The 15,827-nt window shown below is 42.1% G+C and overlaps 1 protein-coding gene across 8 annotated transcripts in view; it reads right to left on the reverse strand.

The window, feature by feature from the left end:
• Positions 1-1,566: 1,566 nt before the first annotated feature.
• ECHDC1 (ethylmalonyl-CoA decarboxylase 1) overlaps positions 1,567-15,827 on the reverse strand; it is a 41,742-nt gene continuing 27,481 nt past the window's right edge. For all 8 annotated transcript variants that reach the window (XM_027786090.2, XM_055810017.1, XM_055810019.1 and 5 more), the window contains one exon: positions 1,567-4,922. In XM_027786090.2, the coding sequence (XP_027641891.1) occupies positions 4,517-4,922 (406 nt within the window). In that variant the 3' untranslated portion in view covers positions 1,567-4,516. The remainder of the gene's footprint in view (positions 4,923-15,827) is intronic.

Consider the following 15,827-nt stretch of genomic DNA (forward strand, 5'->3'; position numbering starts at 1 on the left):
AGAAGCCAGATCTTGAAAAGCACAGCTTGTCTTTTCTGTGTATAGCAGTTGTTGTATAATTTCTCAATTTGAAAAACAGCATTAGTTGATTTATGGACTCAATCTTTAAAACAAAGCTTATACTCCAATTCTTAGTATATGTATCCCTGAATAGAAAGGGACAGTAGCTGATACATAGGTAGTACACATCTTCAGACAAAAGTTGCTGTAGCAAACAATCATTTGAAGGGAATTAAAAGGGCCGATTTATAAAAATGGTAAGATTTAAACTGTAATGATGGCTGATAGCTCTACTCTTGGGCAAAGCTGTGCCAGCCCTCCAGTTTGTTTCCTCTGCCCACAGATGAGATCAGTCAACACAGAAAAATGCAGAGGAGATTAGGATGGAATAAAGAAGATTTCCTTCTTTCTCAGCTAGGAATGGATGCTCTTGCTCACAGATTTTTACTGTCATCTTCCAGTTCCATAAGGAGCATGGACTTAAAGGAAACAGGATGGAATGGGGTTTTTTTTTGTTATTTGCCAGCTGTCTTATTTCTCTGTTTCGAGTTAGCACACACAGTGACTCTCATCAAAGTCTGACTTTGTGCTGCAAAAGCTTTCAGTAAGAACACTTCTGCTGTGTGCACACATTTTACTTCATGTGAGGGTATCTGCTGTTGAAGAAAGCAAGAAGCAAAATACAAGAATTTGACTTGTTAGATACATCATTTCGTTATTTTCTGCCCAAATAGTCTACAACTACTTTTCAGTGATTATTCTTGGAGGTTCTTGACCAAAGTAGGCAGACCTCTTTAGCTAAACACCCGTGGTGCTGCTTTTGGCTCCTGCTGGCTGACTGCAGCTGTGAAGTACTAAAATTATTAAAGTACTAAAATTAGTTAAAAGTAAGGCTGGTGAGAGCTTAATAGCCAATCAGCAGAGCGGCAAATGCACTCCCCAAATCAAGCTAGCAAAAAGTAGTAATGGGCAATTCTCATATTTAAACCATTACCTTCAGTAGGAGACATCTTCTCCGTCAATTTTAGCTAAGCCACAGCCACATGGCATTATGTGGTTTTCTGTAACGCCATGCATTAAGTAATTTTCAACTTGTACAGCATAGCTAAGAGAAATGCACCGTGGAGCAGAATGGAAAGAAAAAAGGAAATTAAAATGCTATAAAATATACAGCACATCTTCATTTCCGGAACAGATAACCACAGATACAGGAATCCTATGTCATGGTAAAAAAACCCCAAAAAACCATGATGAACCAAGCATTGAGCAAGAACATCCAGCTTACCTAGATTGCCCGTTGGGTAAGTGTACTTCTGTCAGCAGCAAATACAATAAAATATCTATATGGCTAATCACCAGTGATCACCAGTATCCAGCCTTCAGATACTGGGTGCAGAATCCATGCCCCCATCGAGCACTCATGCTGTCCTGGGTCACAGGAAAGGGAGTAAGCCAGGCATTGCACAATGTCATAGGAAATCTAGCTCACTGAGGGGGGAGCTGGCAAATGAGCCCCTAGGAAATACAAAAGCTAGCACGCCGTTTAATTAGGAGACTGGGAGTATATCAGTTTTGAGGTTTCTAATTTATTTTGTGCATTTAGTGCTTGCTTGTTTTTAGGTCATTTCTGAAAGGGCACAAAAGCTGAGATAAAGCTTACAGTTTTTAACAATTGCAAAGAAAATATAAATGCTTATCAGCTGCTGGTTACAGGTGTTTGTTGCTTTAAGATGATAAGCAAGTATTCTATGAAATAAAGCATTCAGGTTTTAAATTGGTAAAATGGGATTCCATTTCATCTCACTCAGTCTGGATCTCTTGTCCTAGCGCTAATGGTAATTTAGTTAGGCTTGTTTTCATACAAAGGGCTGTACTTTTTGAACAGAAAAGAAACCAGAGAATATGGTGTTAGGCTGCTCACAAAATCCTTGATCAAAACAAACACCTATAATTATCTTCAGAATCTCCTGTAGCTATGTGTGGTATATTTGTGATTCCAACAAAATTAGTTTCTGTAACCTTTTCTGAAACTTTTCCAAAAGTGCCTTACTCAGTGGGAGTTAATTTGTCCTATTCTTAGAAGCAAATGTTGGCCTTTGATACAAACTGATGAGGATGCCTGGGGAATGCACTTGCTGAAAGGAGAAGCAAGCTCATTGTCTACAAGTGAAAATGGAAAGAGGTCCCCAATATGTGTACATGCAGAGTTTCACTTACTGGCAGCACAGGTCTAGTTCAAAACATGCAAGTAAAACAGATTCTGCTTCCCTGCTACAAGCTCCTCCCTTTTAAATATATACCACCCAGCGCACAGAATACACTGAGTCTTACAGCCTGTCACCTGAAAAATAAAAATAAATAAATAAAATCATTTATGGGTCTTGCTCAGGTTCTAAGCAATTTTCACACCCATTTTAAAAACATAACCACAGTGTTAGTAATGGCAAGTTTATTCTCGTTACTAGCAAAGACATAACCAGTTGCCCTTTAAAGCACAACTTTTTTGACTCACAACAACATGATGTGCTGTTGTTTCAAAAAGTTTGATGAATGTGGACTGGAGTGTGCTTTGTAGGTTCAGTGATGCTGGCAGTCTGGAATCCCTCATAAGTCTTGGGGAACTTCATGAAAAGCAGAACAACTTCATTAGGAAATGGTCAAATTCTGCCTGGCTATATTAAAACATCTGTACTTCAGAAGTAGTGGGTTTTGAAGTCCTTTAGAGCATGGGACAGAATTCAGCTGCACAGGGGACTAACTGAGCTACTGGAAAAAAAGGGGCTGGGCAGGAGGAAAGAGGCACAAACCGGAGCGCTACTCTCTCCTCGTGTTCCTGTTCCTGACTCTTCTCTAACCTGGAAGTAAAAACTTGAGTTATATTTTTGGGGAACAGAGATTTGAAATCTTCCTCCAGCAGCAGCTTCAGCTGTGTAGGCAAACACGCAGGACCAACAGGGCAGAGTAACCCCCTATTCCTGCCTGAGGTGCCAGCTCAGAACACACCTCTTTCTTCAGCATTTCTATTGGTTGCTTCAGGCTATACATGCTCCCTGCTGCGAAAGCCATATAGTAAAACATCTCCAGCAGAGCACAGCATCTGCTTGAAAGCTGCAGAATTTTAACAGGCAATTCAGGTCTAATTCCCATCATTGATCTGTCCCAAGATCCTCACAGGTGTGTACAGTTACCTCACTGTCTAAAACTCTGGAATCTTGCCACACTGTAGAAACCATAACATGTATTTCCATCCAAGAACTGCCTCCTTTTCCTAAGGGATTTTGTTCCACATATCTTACGCTTGGTCAGAGTGAGAATGCATGTCAGTGGCACATAGCCCAAAGCTTCCTCCTTAATATGCTCCCCTAGAGTTATTCGGTCCTGGGCTCAGATCTCAGCCCCTTGCTGCATGTAGAGACAAGTGCATCCTAACTACCAGTATAGGAAACTCCCAGTCATGGATATGTCTGCATGTTCTTGCTCTCACAGATATTTCATTTTAAGAATAATCTGCCGAAGCAGGGATGCAGTGTCAGTTCCTCATTTCTAAAGGGAAAGCCCTTCCCACCGAGTTGTCTAATTACTTGCACAGTCACCAGCATGAAGTGCAGACCGAGTTCCAAATCTTCTGGTTTGCCCAAATATGCCCTACCAGTAAAAATACTCTGAAGTAAGACAGATCCACACACAAATCCTTCCAGAATGCTGAAGCACTCAGAGCACCCAGTTGGTCAAGGACATCCCATTTTGGGGCACGATACATCACAGCCTTCCAAGATTTCACGTAATCCAAGACTCTATGTAAAGAATCAGGTCAGCAGCTTTGCACATGCTCAGCAGCATAGGTCCAGGCTATGGGAATGTGTGGATGCATATGTAGGTTGTTGGTTCCTTGAGCAGTGAGAAGATACCTAAATACATTTGAGGACCTTAATCAGTGTCAGTGAACGAGGGCTGCAAGCTTCTCAGTAAAGTAGAAATTGTCCTGTAAAAATCACCATTAAAATTGAAGTATCATTGGATACACTCAGCAATTACACAAAGAACTGACAAGATGAAGAAATAAAACCAGTCATCTCACCATTTATCATCCCTTCCAAGCTGCTTAAAGACACTGGTCTTATGTGGGGGAACTCGGATTTTGCAGCTTTAGATGCACCTGTTTCGCAAATAAATCTCATATATTTCAAGCAATTCATTTCCTTACCAGTTAGAAAAACAAAATTAACGCCGAAGAAAATAATCTTCAGCCTCATTCCAAAAGAATTATTGTTCTATTCTCAGCACAGTATTTACCTTTACATAGTAATTTCACTAATCTCCATTCAGTGGGTAATTAGGAAGTAAAGAATGTGCCAGGGATTTCTCTGTGGTTACACACCAAATATGTCTGCCTGACATGAGCAAGAATGTTAATGCCCATTTAAATGAGCAGGTCCTTAGATGATTCCGTTTAATGCCTGCTTAGTGAAAGCTTTGTCTGCAAAAACATCAAGAACATTTCTTACGCATCTGACCATCATTTATGTTTTGGTCTTTTAAGCAATGCCTGCAAATTAGCAGGCCCACCCCATACAGTTCCAAAAATGTCCTTCTCTGTCCTTAGGGCAGCTTCCACTGGTAGCTCTCTTCCCGCTGACACCACCTTTTTCACAGCCCGAATCACGCTGGCTGGACCCTCTGTGTACTGACTCAGCCAGGCTTGGGCTTCTTCTAACGCTGCGGTTCCGTCTGAAGATGACAGCGTCTCCTCCGAGAGCCCAAGGCGCAAAGCTCCCTCGGGATCCACCCGGGCAGCCCCGCTCAGCAGCCGGAGGGCAGCCCCGCTGCCCACGATCCGCACCAGCCGGGCAGCTCCTCCCCAGCCGGGCACCAGACCCATGTGCTTGTGGACGAATCGAATTTCACTCCCAGGTGTCATCAACCTGTCAATGAAGAACAAACACGCAGAGCTCAACCCATGCACGGCTTCCGCTTTCTGCTCACCGGCACCCGATTTTCTATTTTCTCTTCCCCTCTGCTTCCAAAGGCTGATACAACTTGACAGAACTTCGACTACAGCCAGAGCTGGAGTGCCTCAATTTTTACGTCACCCAGCACCTTAGCTGCAGCTTTTTGGCACTTCTCAAAATCAGATACATAGGCTGCCACAAGTGAAGATGCTTAGTGCCCACACTGATACCTGCAGTCAGTTCTAAACAGCATTTGAAAAGAGAATTGCAAGCGGAGGGTACATTACACTTATTCACAGTGTCAACACTGCCTTGTTAATTCCTGTCTAAACCAAAAAGGGTTTTGGTAAACACCAAGCAAACTAACGCACAAAACTTAGTTCTCAAAGGGGTGGATCATGATCTTAGTACCGATCTGCACCAGGAAGGTTCTGTCAGCACCCTGGTGCTTGATTAGCACAATCGGATTTTTTTGTTGTTTTTTGTTCCGTGCTTTAGAAGGTCCTTGAGAGTTTGATTTCTAACTGCTCACTATAGCAATGCAAGTCAGGAGGAATGCTCGACTTATGGCTCACAATGTACAATAGAATTGCTTTCTATTCATGCTTACAGTGTGTAATAGAATTGCCCCCCTCCAGAAGGTAAAATCACGTTTCTCTTTTCAAACATTTCACATCTTTGCTTCTTCTCTACAGCCTGTCACCTCCCTTATTTAAGAACACACCCTAGGGCTGATTAAGCTATCTCCCCAGAGGAGCTCTGCTGCAGCAGATTGTACTGTCTTCACATAGTGTTCACACAGACACACATTAGGATAGTAGAAAAAGCCCCTACAAATAGAAACATATAGAAAAGATGTACAGAAATAGAGCAATACTTTCTCTTTCTGAAGGTGATGTTCTGTGGTGTGGTTTCATGCTGCTGTTTATAAGGCAAGGGATGTAAATTACACTTGTGAAGTAGATCAGCTTCTACTTCAAGCACTAATTGGCTTTCTGAAGATATATCTTGTAATACTGAGATCTACACACAAGTGTGTTTCCTAATAATGCAGGTTTCCATAATGAAAATACCAAGGTGAACAACTTTAAAAGGGGAAAGAAAAGGAAAACCTTTAAAAATGCAACTACTTCTAGGAACTCACTTCTCAAATCTGCTTAGTTATTGTTAATTGTAAGTTTGCTTGGTTGCTTTTTACTTAACCAGAGCACCATCAGCATTCATGCCGTACTACAAATCACCAGGGCTGAAGAGATTAGGCTGTATCCCAGACCCAACACAATGCACAAAGGCAACAGCTGACATGCCAGATTGCATGAAAGCCTTTTTGTAGAGATAGTGGAGGAAGGTTGTGTGACAAAAGGAGGAGAGCAGAGTACTGCAGGGGAGGAAAGGCTTTTAGCTAACATTATTAGCAAGTGCTTCCCAAACCCAGCAAATCCCAGGGAGCTCAGGTCTCTCCTCTCCAAAAGGGCTCTGCAAGTATTCCAGAACTCCTTTACTGGCTCAGCTCACTTTGCAATTTGCTAATACTCAGTGTCCCACTGGGAAAGCAGTAATGAAAACATTATTAAGGGTTTAATTCTAACTGTGCTGAGCACTGTGAAGCATTAACAAAGGAGCGGTCATACACAGCCAGGTATCCGATGCTAGACAGTCTGTAGGCAGTCTCCTAAGGCAGACGCCAGAGGTTGGTAAGACAATGTTGTGTTTATACATTGAATCTGAGACTGTCCCAGGCACCTGGGTTCAGGCCTTAAGGACGGGCATTTCAGGGAACATCCTGAGGGCAGTCCATGGACTTATCGGGGAAGCTGGGTCAACACAGTCTGAAGTTTGCATGGGAAGTCCAATTTTACGTTAGAAACACAGCCCATCCCTCAGCACCAACATGAAAAAAGTTGAAAACGCGCAGTATGTAGGAAAGGCTCTGTTACCCTAGAATGTCTTCACCTCCCTCTGAGAAAAATGGAACCAAACATGATGAAAGGAGAACAAATGACTGACAGCTAAACCCAGAGAGGCCATGAGACTGTAACTTCTAGAATAGGATCTCATCACGATTCACCCCTCCCTACAATGCTCCTTTGAAAAAGCTCCACAGAAAATACCGAGGTAAGTGGTGATCAGTAGAAGGTATAAAAGTAGTCTTGGACTGCCTTCAGGCTTAAGAAAGGTATCTGTGTTTTTTCAGGCTTCTCAACTATGAATCCTCTCCTGAAGTCACACCACACACAGAAACCATCCATCACTGTCTTAGGTATACCACTCACTTCCAGTCCCCATGCCCAAGGAAGCAGTGGAGACCTGAGCTCAGATCTGAAGAGGCATACACTGCTGCCAAGCTAGTCTGGGATCAGCCTCTGAACATCAGCTGCAGCCTTGCATAAACGTTTCCCTTTTCATTTTATGAAATTAATTGAGTCTACCTTCTGAGACATAACAGATCCGATCTCCCATTAGATGAATTTATGTAAGAAAAGTACATAAAGCATTACTAAACATAAAGAGGCACACATCAAAAAGCTGAAAAGACCGAACTACTATTCTATTCCTGAGCTGTTTATACCTTATTCACCTTGTACTGGCCCTGCCTGAGACAGAATAGTAGATGAATACAAAATGAACCCCGATTTGACTCAGTATGCCTGTTTTTGTCTTCCAGGTCAAGAGAATTAAAATCTGGGTCTCCTGTATTCCAGAGGAAGGTCATACTCCTAGGCTCCTAGACACATGCCATCCCTGCCCTTAAAAAAAAAAATCTGTTGCATGGCAATACTGAAAAAATATGTATTAAATGTAATTAATGTACAAAGTAACTGAAGACTTAACAAGCAGAAAAAATTTAGAAGTTTGAAGGGCAGCAAAATCCTCACAACTTAAATTGGAAATAAGAGGTTAAGGTAGGTAATATAAGCACCAAAGTGTAGCTGAAACCTTAAGAACACTTTATTTCCATGTTACAACCACAACACCACCCCTAGTAAGAAATCACAGCCACCATGGGCCACATCCAATTTTGTGTTAGTCATCCAAAGCAAACAAGAGCTACAGCAAATGTTCTTGCTGTACATTTTAAAATGTTCTCAGATGCACTACATGTTACAAACCCTCCACCTTTGATCAGAGGATTCCTTCGCTCTGTGACATCTCACTGCGCCCACAAACTACCAACTGTCACATCGCATCACATCACCAGCAGCAACGCACATGAGAAGAAAACCTTGTTTGCCATGAACAATGCAACCTAACAAATCCCACCCGTTAAACATGTATGCTTGCTTCCTCAAAGGCAACACTTGCTGTGAGCTAACAGTTACGCTTTCCTTTGCTAGCATATCTCACAGCTACTTGAAGCTGGAGCAGATACAGTGAAAGCGGAAAATGCAAACAAAAATGTAATTTCTCAGTTTTTCATACCTGGTTTTATAGTACTCATGTTACTGAACTGTTTCAACAGGTATAATCAGTTCCCTGGGCAGAATTAAGAACTGTGCTGGCCCTTACCTCATCATTTCCTGGACTTTGGGGTTTCAATTATATTCAGCATTCTGACAAGGCAAAGGCACTGATGAAGTTTACTAGGGAGGAACAAATACCATCCTCTATTTTATGCATTTTAAAAGCTCCTACCACTATGCTTCTGAAACCCATGATGGAAAAAAAGGATGCCTAAAACATTAAACATGCTGTCAGCAACCTGGAGTTTATTCCCATCCCTGTTTGACTCCCAGTGTCACATAAGGACACAGCTCCTGACTTCCAATCTTCTTTTGGCTGGCGTGAGACTGGCACACCACGGAGGGAGGCAGCCGGCATCACACAGTGGTGCAGAACCTGGTTCTCAGCTATAGTTATACTGAGAAAGGGCAGCCAGAACTGCAGATGACTTACCTCCCCAACAAATACTTTGGCCTCCTGTTCTCAAGCCACCAATCAACATAAATAATAAGCAAACCTTCTGCCTTTGGGTCATATAAGTTCCCACACCAAATCTGCTACCTTCTTCTATAAATTTTGGTAAATATGAGGGGATTGAATCAAAGCAAAATAGAAAATTCTCCAAAAACAAGAGCCAAAGGCCTTGGGATACAATTAAAAGACATCCATAATTTTACCACGCTGTAAAGAAAAGTTATAGAAATAATAAGAAATCTTCAAATAGAACTAGACATTCTTGCAAAACATAGATGCAAGACATTCAGACACATGAGAAGCAATGGCCATGGTCAGCCTCATGTGTATTTTGGCCGACTGCCATGTCATTACTTAGTGAAGACAGCAAGAATACAGTATCGATATTAAAGGCTTTCAACCAACCATCCAGACCAAACATGCAATTATTTTAGGCACAGGAAAGAAGAGACGTTAAAGAAAAAAGAAAACCACCAGTAAAATGGTAACAGAAAAAAGGTTGTCAAGGGCCAAACCTTTGTTTTAACCAGCAAAGAAAAGAAGAACAAAGTTGACGTACAATCCCATCATATACTTTCCCAAACATATGTTTTTCTAATATACCCGTCAATATGGCATCAGGTTAATTAACTTGTTAAATTAAGAAACAGCCATGCTATGCTGACATGTGGCCAAACCAGCTTTTTAAAACAATCACTGCTGGGGAGTGCAAGTTCAAGAATTTGTTAGAGGTCAGGTATGACACTGCCTGTGGATACGTGTTTTTATCACACACATGAAACTGTCAGCTGGGCATGAAAATTTGATGATCTTGCTTGCAAGTAGCAAAAGCTCAGGTGTAACTAGTTTAGGATTTTAAAACTTTGCTTGGTAAGTTCTGCCAGGACAATCCACAGTGGCAGCAGCTCCCAAATGCATGCTGGATCTTAAGTGAGCAAGAAAGCCAGTCTGTTGTCCACTTCTTCCCTGTCTTCCTACTTTACCTTCTCAACACTCCAAATATAATCCCTGTCCCATCACTTTACCTGCACGTTGCACCTCATTGTCTCACTCCATCTTCCTTACACTTCCCCAGCATCCAAAGGGGCACAGGAGATCCCAGTGTTGGTGGTGGGCTCTTGCAGCAAGTGACTGTGACTCGGGCAGCTGAGAGAGAGTTACACAGGTAATAGCTAGAATCTGATCTCCCTTCTCCTCTTGCAGATGCATGCAAAACCCAATTGAAAAACCAAATGTGCTGCTCTTATACACAAAGTGCTGCTGAGCACATGTAGTAGATGGGATGTTTTCAGTCAACTAAAGTGTTACAAAAAGTTAAAATCAAGCAAGGGAGAGTTGTGATTATTGAATTTATTGCATCAGAGTAAGAGCTACCCATTCCTTTATCTGCACAACAAAAGCCCTGATTTGTGATTAAACAGAAGTCTATTATTTCAGGTTGGTTCAGTGTACCACAAAAATGAAGTAATATTTTCTAGACAGCATACTACATCTCTGGCTTTGGAGAAAAAAAAACCAAACCACAAAAAACAAGCGTGACAGTGTATGGCTGAAACACGGTAATTGTTAACTGTTCAGATGAGGCAGAAGTGGGTAGCTGGATGTGAAAGCATTTCCACAGAAGTGAGAAGTCACCTTGAATCTTTCACTGGAGGCAAAAGTATTGCCATAGGCATCTAGAGTTCAGTACAATTATAGGATCTGAGTAGCTGGGATCCCCTGTATTGTCCATCATGGCACATGAAAATCAAAGTCCATCTGTGCCTGAGGAGATGCAAACCTCTGAAAGCATCTTCAGCCAACAGCAGGATAAAGCTCTTCCTACAGCCACAAAAAGCCTAAGCAAACCTATGATCAGTGGCTGCAGCACATGCTGGGAGCGCCTACCCTGCCCAAGAACCCAAGTCCTGGTGGTGTCCTCTGATGCTTCCAGCACCTGTGCTGCAAATGCAGCCAGCCAATTAATTCTAGGACCTTCAGTTCCTCGGCTCGGGCAGGGGTGCTGAGGGATCATGCCTCAGGCAAGTGGGAGCCCTACAAGCTGGGCCATAAGAGCATTAACTGGGACTCCAGGCGCTGTTAGCCTGCGGCTTGGGCAAGGACCATTGCACAAGTAGTCAAGCACTGCTGCACATGCGTGCTGTCTTCAAAGGTTCTTGCGGCACTCGCTGCTGTTTGGAAGTCTCCAGGCTCACTGCCTTCTCCCCATTTTCTTTAGCATGGCAGGTGGCCCTGCAAGTTTTGAAATGTACTTAATGCTCAATCCAGCTCTGATAGCTGCATTCTGAATCTTAAGAGCCAGAAAGATATACCAGATATCATGTACCTTCCCATTTAATATATCTAAAACGTATCCTCTCCACTATGCACAGACAGATGTTAATGTGTGTTTGAGAAACTGCAGAACTTCCTTAGCGTTAAGATACAAATTTGTGAGGCCCTTTATATGAATGCTCCTTGGCCATTTGCTGCAAAACTCATCCTTACCTTTTCAAAAATCTTTTAACAACAAAAGTAACTCCTGAGTATAGCCTTGAAAACAAGACCTGAATATGAACCACTGCCCTGACACTGTCACAAAGCCACAGAAAGCCTGAAATTAAGAGTACCGACTAAAATAAAGGCTGCAGTTCATCCCTGCAGAGACCTAACCTGGAAACCTAAATACTGATATTTAATTACATGACAAAATTGTGTTCTAATAGTGACAACTTGTCTTGTGCAAGTATTTAGTCTCTCAAAATATTCTTAGGACCATAAATCTTATTGGAAAGGCTAGGAATACTTTCATTAGTCTTTAACTGCAAAGTGTACAGAGTTTTATTTTAATTAAAAAAAACCCCAGTTCTAGCCTTGTTCAATATTCCAGTACACAAGCCTTCCATGGTTATTACAGAAATTCATCTTGAAACAACTGCATTAACCAGTCATTTTTGCAATAAAAATGAATTTTGAAGCAGCAAGGTACTGTGGGAAGAACGTTCTGCAGAAGAAATATGCGGTACTACACAAAAACAATTTAGCTAGTCAACAAAGCTGCTGATGAGCAGTTCCCAGTCCTTACTTCAATTTTCGTGACAGACACTGTTGGAATTAGACCCTCAAAAATAAGACAGCATCCTCCAAAAAGCAAGTTGGGATTAATTAATCCATCTCTGGCTATCCAGTGCAGTGTCTCATCAGTCTCTTTTTATTGCTATACCATCAAATAATTAACTCTGTAATCCATAAAGGGATTATCTAGACAAAACAGCTAAAGATTTTTCTGAAGTTCAGCTATGTTACTATATCCTCTGTTGCTGAACTCTCTCCCCCTCCCCCAATTCTCTGAAAATATTAACAAGTAGCTTCATCCAGAGAAGAGTTAGTCATCATTTCACTTATCTTTCAATCTCAGATTAATTGTATAGGCCTTAAAGGATCAAAAAACCCGAATTAAACATTTAATTAATAACTCCTTGCTAATTATATTTAGCAGATTTTTGAACTGTAGCAATGCAGCGAATATTGGCCAGCCACAACTGTTCTGCGCTTTCCCAGCACATCTTGCTAGTGTTGATTCCCCCTGATCCTCTCCCGTATCTTCTCTCTCATGGAGAGCTGCTCATGTTTCTGCTCTATGCAGAGAAAGAGTAAGACCTTTAGACATCACAGCAATTGCTGCTTCAGAGCTGTGGCACCATGAAATGAGACTTCCAAATAGAAAATAATGTAAAACCAGTAACACTAAGGATTTGTCCTACATACTTTTGGTGATAGTCTGTGCAGACTGGCATCATAAAAACAAACCCCCAAATCTTTTCTCTTCCTGAAAACCTTTTAGTCAAATATATTCACTTGACAGATGCTTAAATGGTAACCACTAAAGAATATAAAAATGAAGACAAAATGGTTTAAGTTTCCTGGGGAAACTACGTCCCTTGTCTTAAAATATCCTAGATGCATTGCACAAAGCTGCTCTGCAATCCCAAATTCCAATAGGGTAAGAGAAGACTCTGCACATTAATGTTCTTTCCTGTTCATGATCTTTAATTTGTAACCTTTGTGACAGGAACGTAATGCAAAGAAAGTCCAGTTACTATCTTAATAAGCCCATCAGAAATTCACTCCTTTCAAATCTTTTCAGCGATTAAAAAAATACCAAACAAACCAAAACAACATACCTTCTTTACTTGAGGTTTAAATTAATCAAAATTATACTCAAGAACTAAAAATAATAATAAAATCATCCTACCAAGCCTCCCAAGTACAGAGTGTTCTAGGCACACTCTATAACTCTGTGTCAAAGGAGTAGGCTTGATGCCAGCCTTAAAAAATCCCACCAAGAGCTCACTTTTCTCACAGCTCTTTTCAAACTGCCTTACAGATCATATGGATTTTTATTCACAGTTACTTAATTATTTTATAATACTCTTAGTGAATCCATCCCCCCCCCCCCCCATTCCCCCAAAAAGCTAAGAATCAAACTCTACATAAAATAGCATGGACAAATATCTCAAGTCTCCCTTGCACGTCTTGCCTTTACCACCTGTGTTCGCTGCCCTCCAGCCCGATTTACCAACGCATTTTGTGGAACCCTAAAGATCAGGGTCAAAAGCAGATCCAAGAAATAGACTCCTAAGTACAGATGTATTTTCTTTAGCTGGAGTTAAATGTTCTTCTGGGTTGGCTGGGAAGCTCCAGGGCCCCTTCCAGAGGGGAACAGATGGACCTAAACAGTGAGAGATGATCTCTTCAAAGGAAACCTTAAAATAATCACTTATAACACAACTCCATCATGCTTTCTCATATCACCCAGAGTCAAATGAAATGCAGAAGAAAGAACGACAAACTCTTATTTTCATCTAAAGACACAAAACATTTGGCTGATGCTAAAATTCTGAGATGTGGAGCCCTGAATCAAAAAGGGAAGATGTAGTAAAAAGAGAAGAGTTGGAGGCAGAGATGGAATGCAGGGACATTGGAGCAGAAACCGCTGAACAGACATGAGCCATTTAAGGAGAAATATGGTCTCCAAAAATAAACAGGAGCTTCAAGTGTGGATAACTTCACCGTGTGTTGCCCAAACACCAGGACATTCAGTGGAAGATGAGCCTCCAAAAGCGACAGTGTCAGTTCAAACAAGCTGCAAGATTATCAGTTTCAAAAGAAGCCACTCCAGGGAAGAAGAACAGAAACAATACTGTTACTAGAAGATCCTTTGGATAACAGGAATTGAATTATAATAGGTACAGAAATCTGCATGCCCCAAAAACCAGCACCTCACCAAAGTCTGCACTGAGAAAAATTAAGAAAAGGCCTGTCAGCAGCAAGCAGGAGCACGGTAAAGCAGCAGAGCACACCCTCTGTGATCTGGCCAGGCCCAGACTAAAACTGGTCCAGGCATGACTGTGTAAGAATAACCAGAGAAGTGAAAAAAGGTTTATTTCTTAAGCACTTCCCTGATCAAAGGATAGGAGCTAAAAGAGGGCCAGAAAGACTGTTAGTTTGAGAGAGGGATTATGGAAGGAAAGAAACACAGGGAAAGAAGCTGTTGCTAGTACCCTGCAAGGGGAGCAGGGCAGTCTCAGACAAGACAAGGTAGGTAAGGCCCCCCAAAAGGCTCCTGCAGGTGATGCTCGCTGTCATACTGACTGCCATCCATGCAGATGGCTCTTCCAATCTCATTCTGGACCAGAATCTCCCAGAAGTCAGCTACAGATGGAGGTGCACCCAGCAGACCTGGATTAAGGGTTTTAAATCTAATTTTTTACCTCAGGCTCGACACTTTCCCACTGGTGGCTTCACAGAAGCTGAAGAGAGAAAAGCATGCTATAAAAAGCTACATTTCTTCTAAAAGGGATAAACAAAGCTGAATATTGGAAATTACAAAAAGACTTTTTCTGTAGCAGGAATGAAAAATTGAATTAGACAACAGAACACAGGGAAAGAAACAGGGGCCCAAAAACGCATGACTGCTTAAAACTCCACAAGCAGTATTAAATGGAAGTAAGATGAGCCTGGTTTTATTTTCCTGGTTATTTTTCAACAGACTGACAGGAAAGAAAATTATTTGGCCAAACCGCAAAGCAAATCTGTCCGTTCCCAGGATGATGCATCCCGAGGTCCACATGTGATGCTCACAGGAGTTCCCGCAGCCAGGGGTACTATCTGCCCCACAGTGGGCTGGGGGTGCATGGGGGTGGGCAGCACAGCACAGGGGGACTGCAGAGATGGGGACAGGATTGGCCGGGGGGCTCATGCAGACCCCCACTGCTGGCACATAAGGCATGCACACACCGCACAGCCCCTTTGCAAGCTGCCAAGCAACATAAAAGCTATGTGAGCCACACACGTTCCCTTGTCCCCATTCCCGTGCCTAAGCATTCCAGTGAGCTGAGAAGACCCAGAGAACAGCAGAAAAAGTAAATTAAAGGCCTTTCCCAAGTGGGAGAGACATGGACTTTTTACAATTACACAGTTTGCAACAGTCCCCAGTCTATGGATGCTGCCTTGGATCCATCTGACAACACCCACTGTGCACACACAAGGAAGGAACAGTATGGCTTTACAAAGGCTAATGAATGCACACAGGGCTCATATCACAATTTAAGAGTACAGAACCAAGAGAATAAAGCAGACAGCTACACCAGGGAGCTGTAATTCCCCTGAAGTGTGTAGTATAAACTCTGAAAACGGCATGAATCACCAGAGCCATAAAGCGGGACTAAAGCCCCATTGTTCAAAATATAGTGCTTGGATCCTCCTTTCTCCCCGCACTTGTACGACAGCAACCCACAGGGTACCACTCCATTTCTCTTCCCCTGCCAATGACCGATGTCTTTCTTACACCCTCGTCCTCTTCTGACTCCCAGCCATGACTTTATTTTGTATTACCCTAGCACCAATGGGTCCCGCGCACACTGCAACCTCCATTACCATACACTTATTTTCAGAGTAGTTCTCCTCTTGACATAGCACTTG

The sequence above is a fragment of the Falco peregrinus genome, chromosome 7 (assembly GCF_023634155.1).
Source record: "Falco peregrinus isolate bFalPer1 chromosome 7, bFalPer1.pri, whole genome shotgun sequence".
Classification (NCBI taxonomy): Eukaryota; Metazoa; Chordata; class Aves; order Falconiformes; family Falconidae; genus Falco; species Falco peregrinus.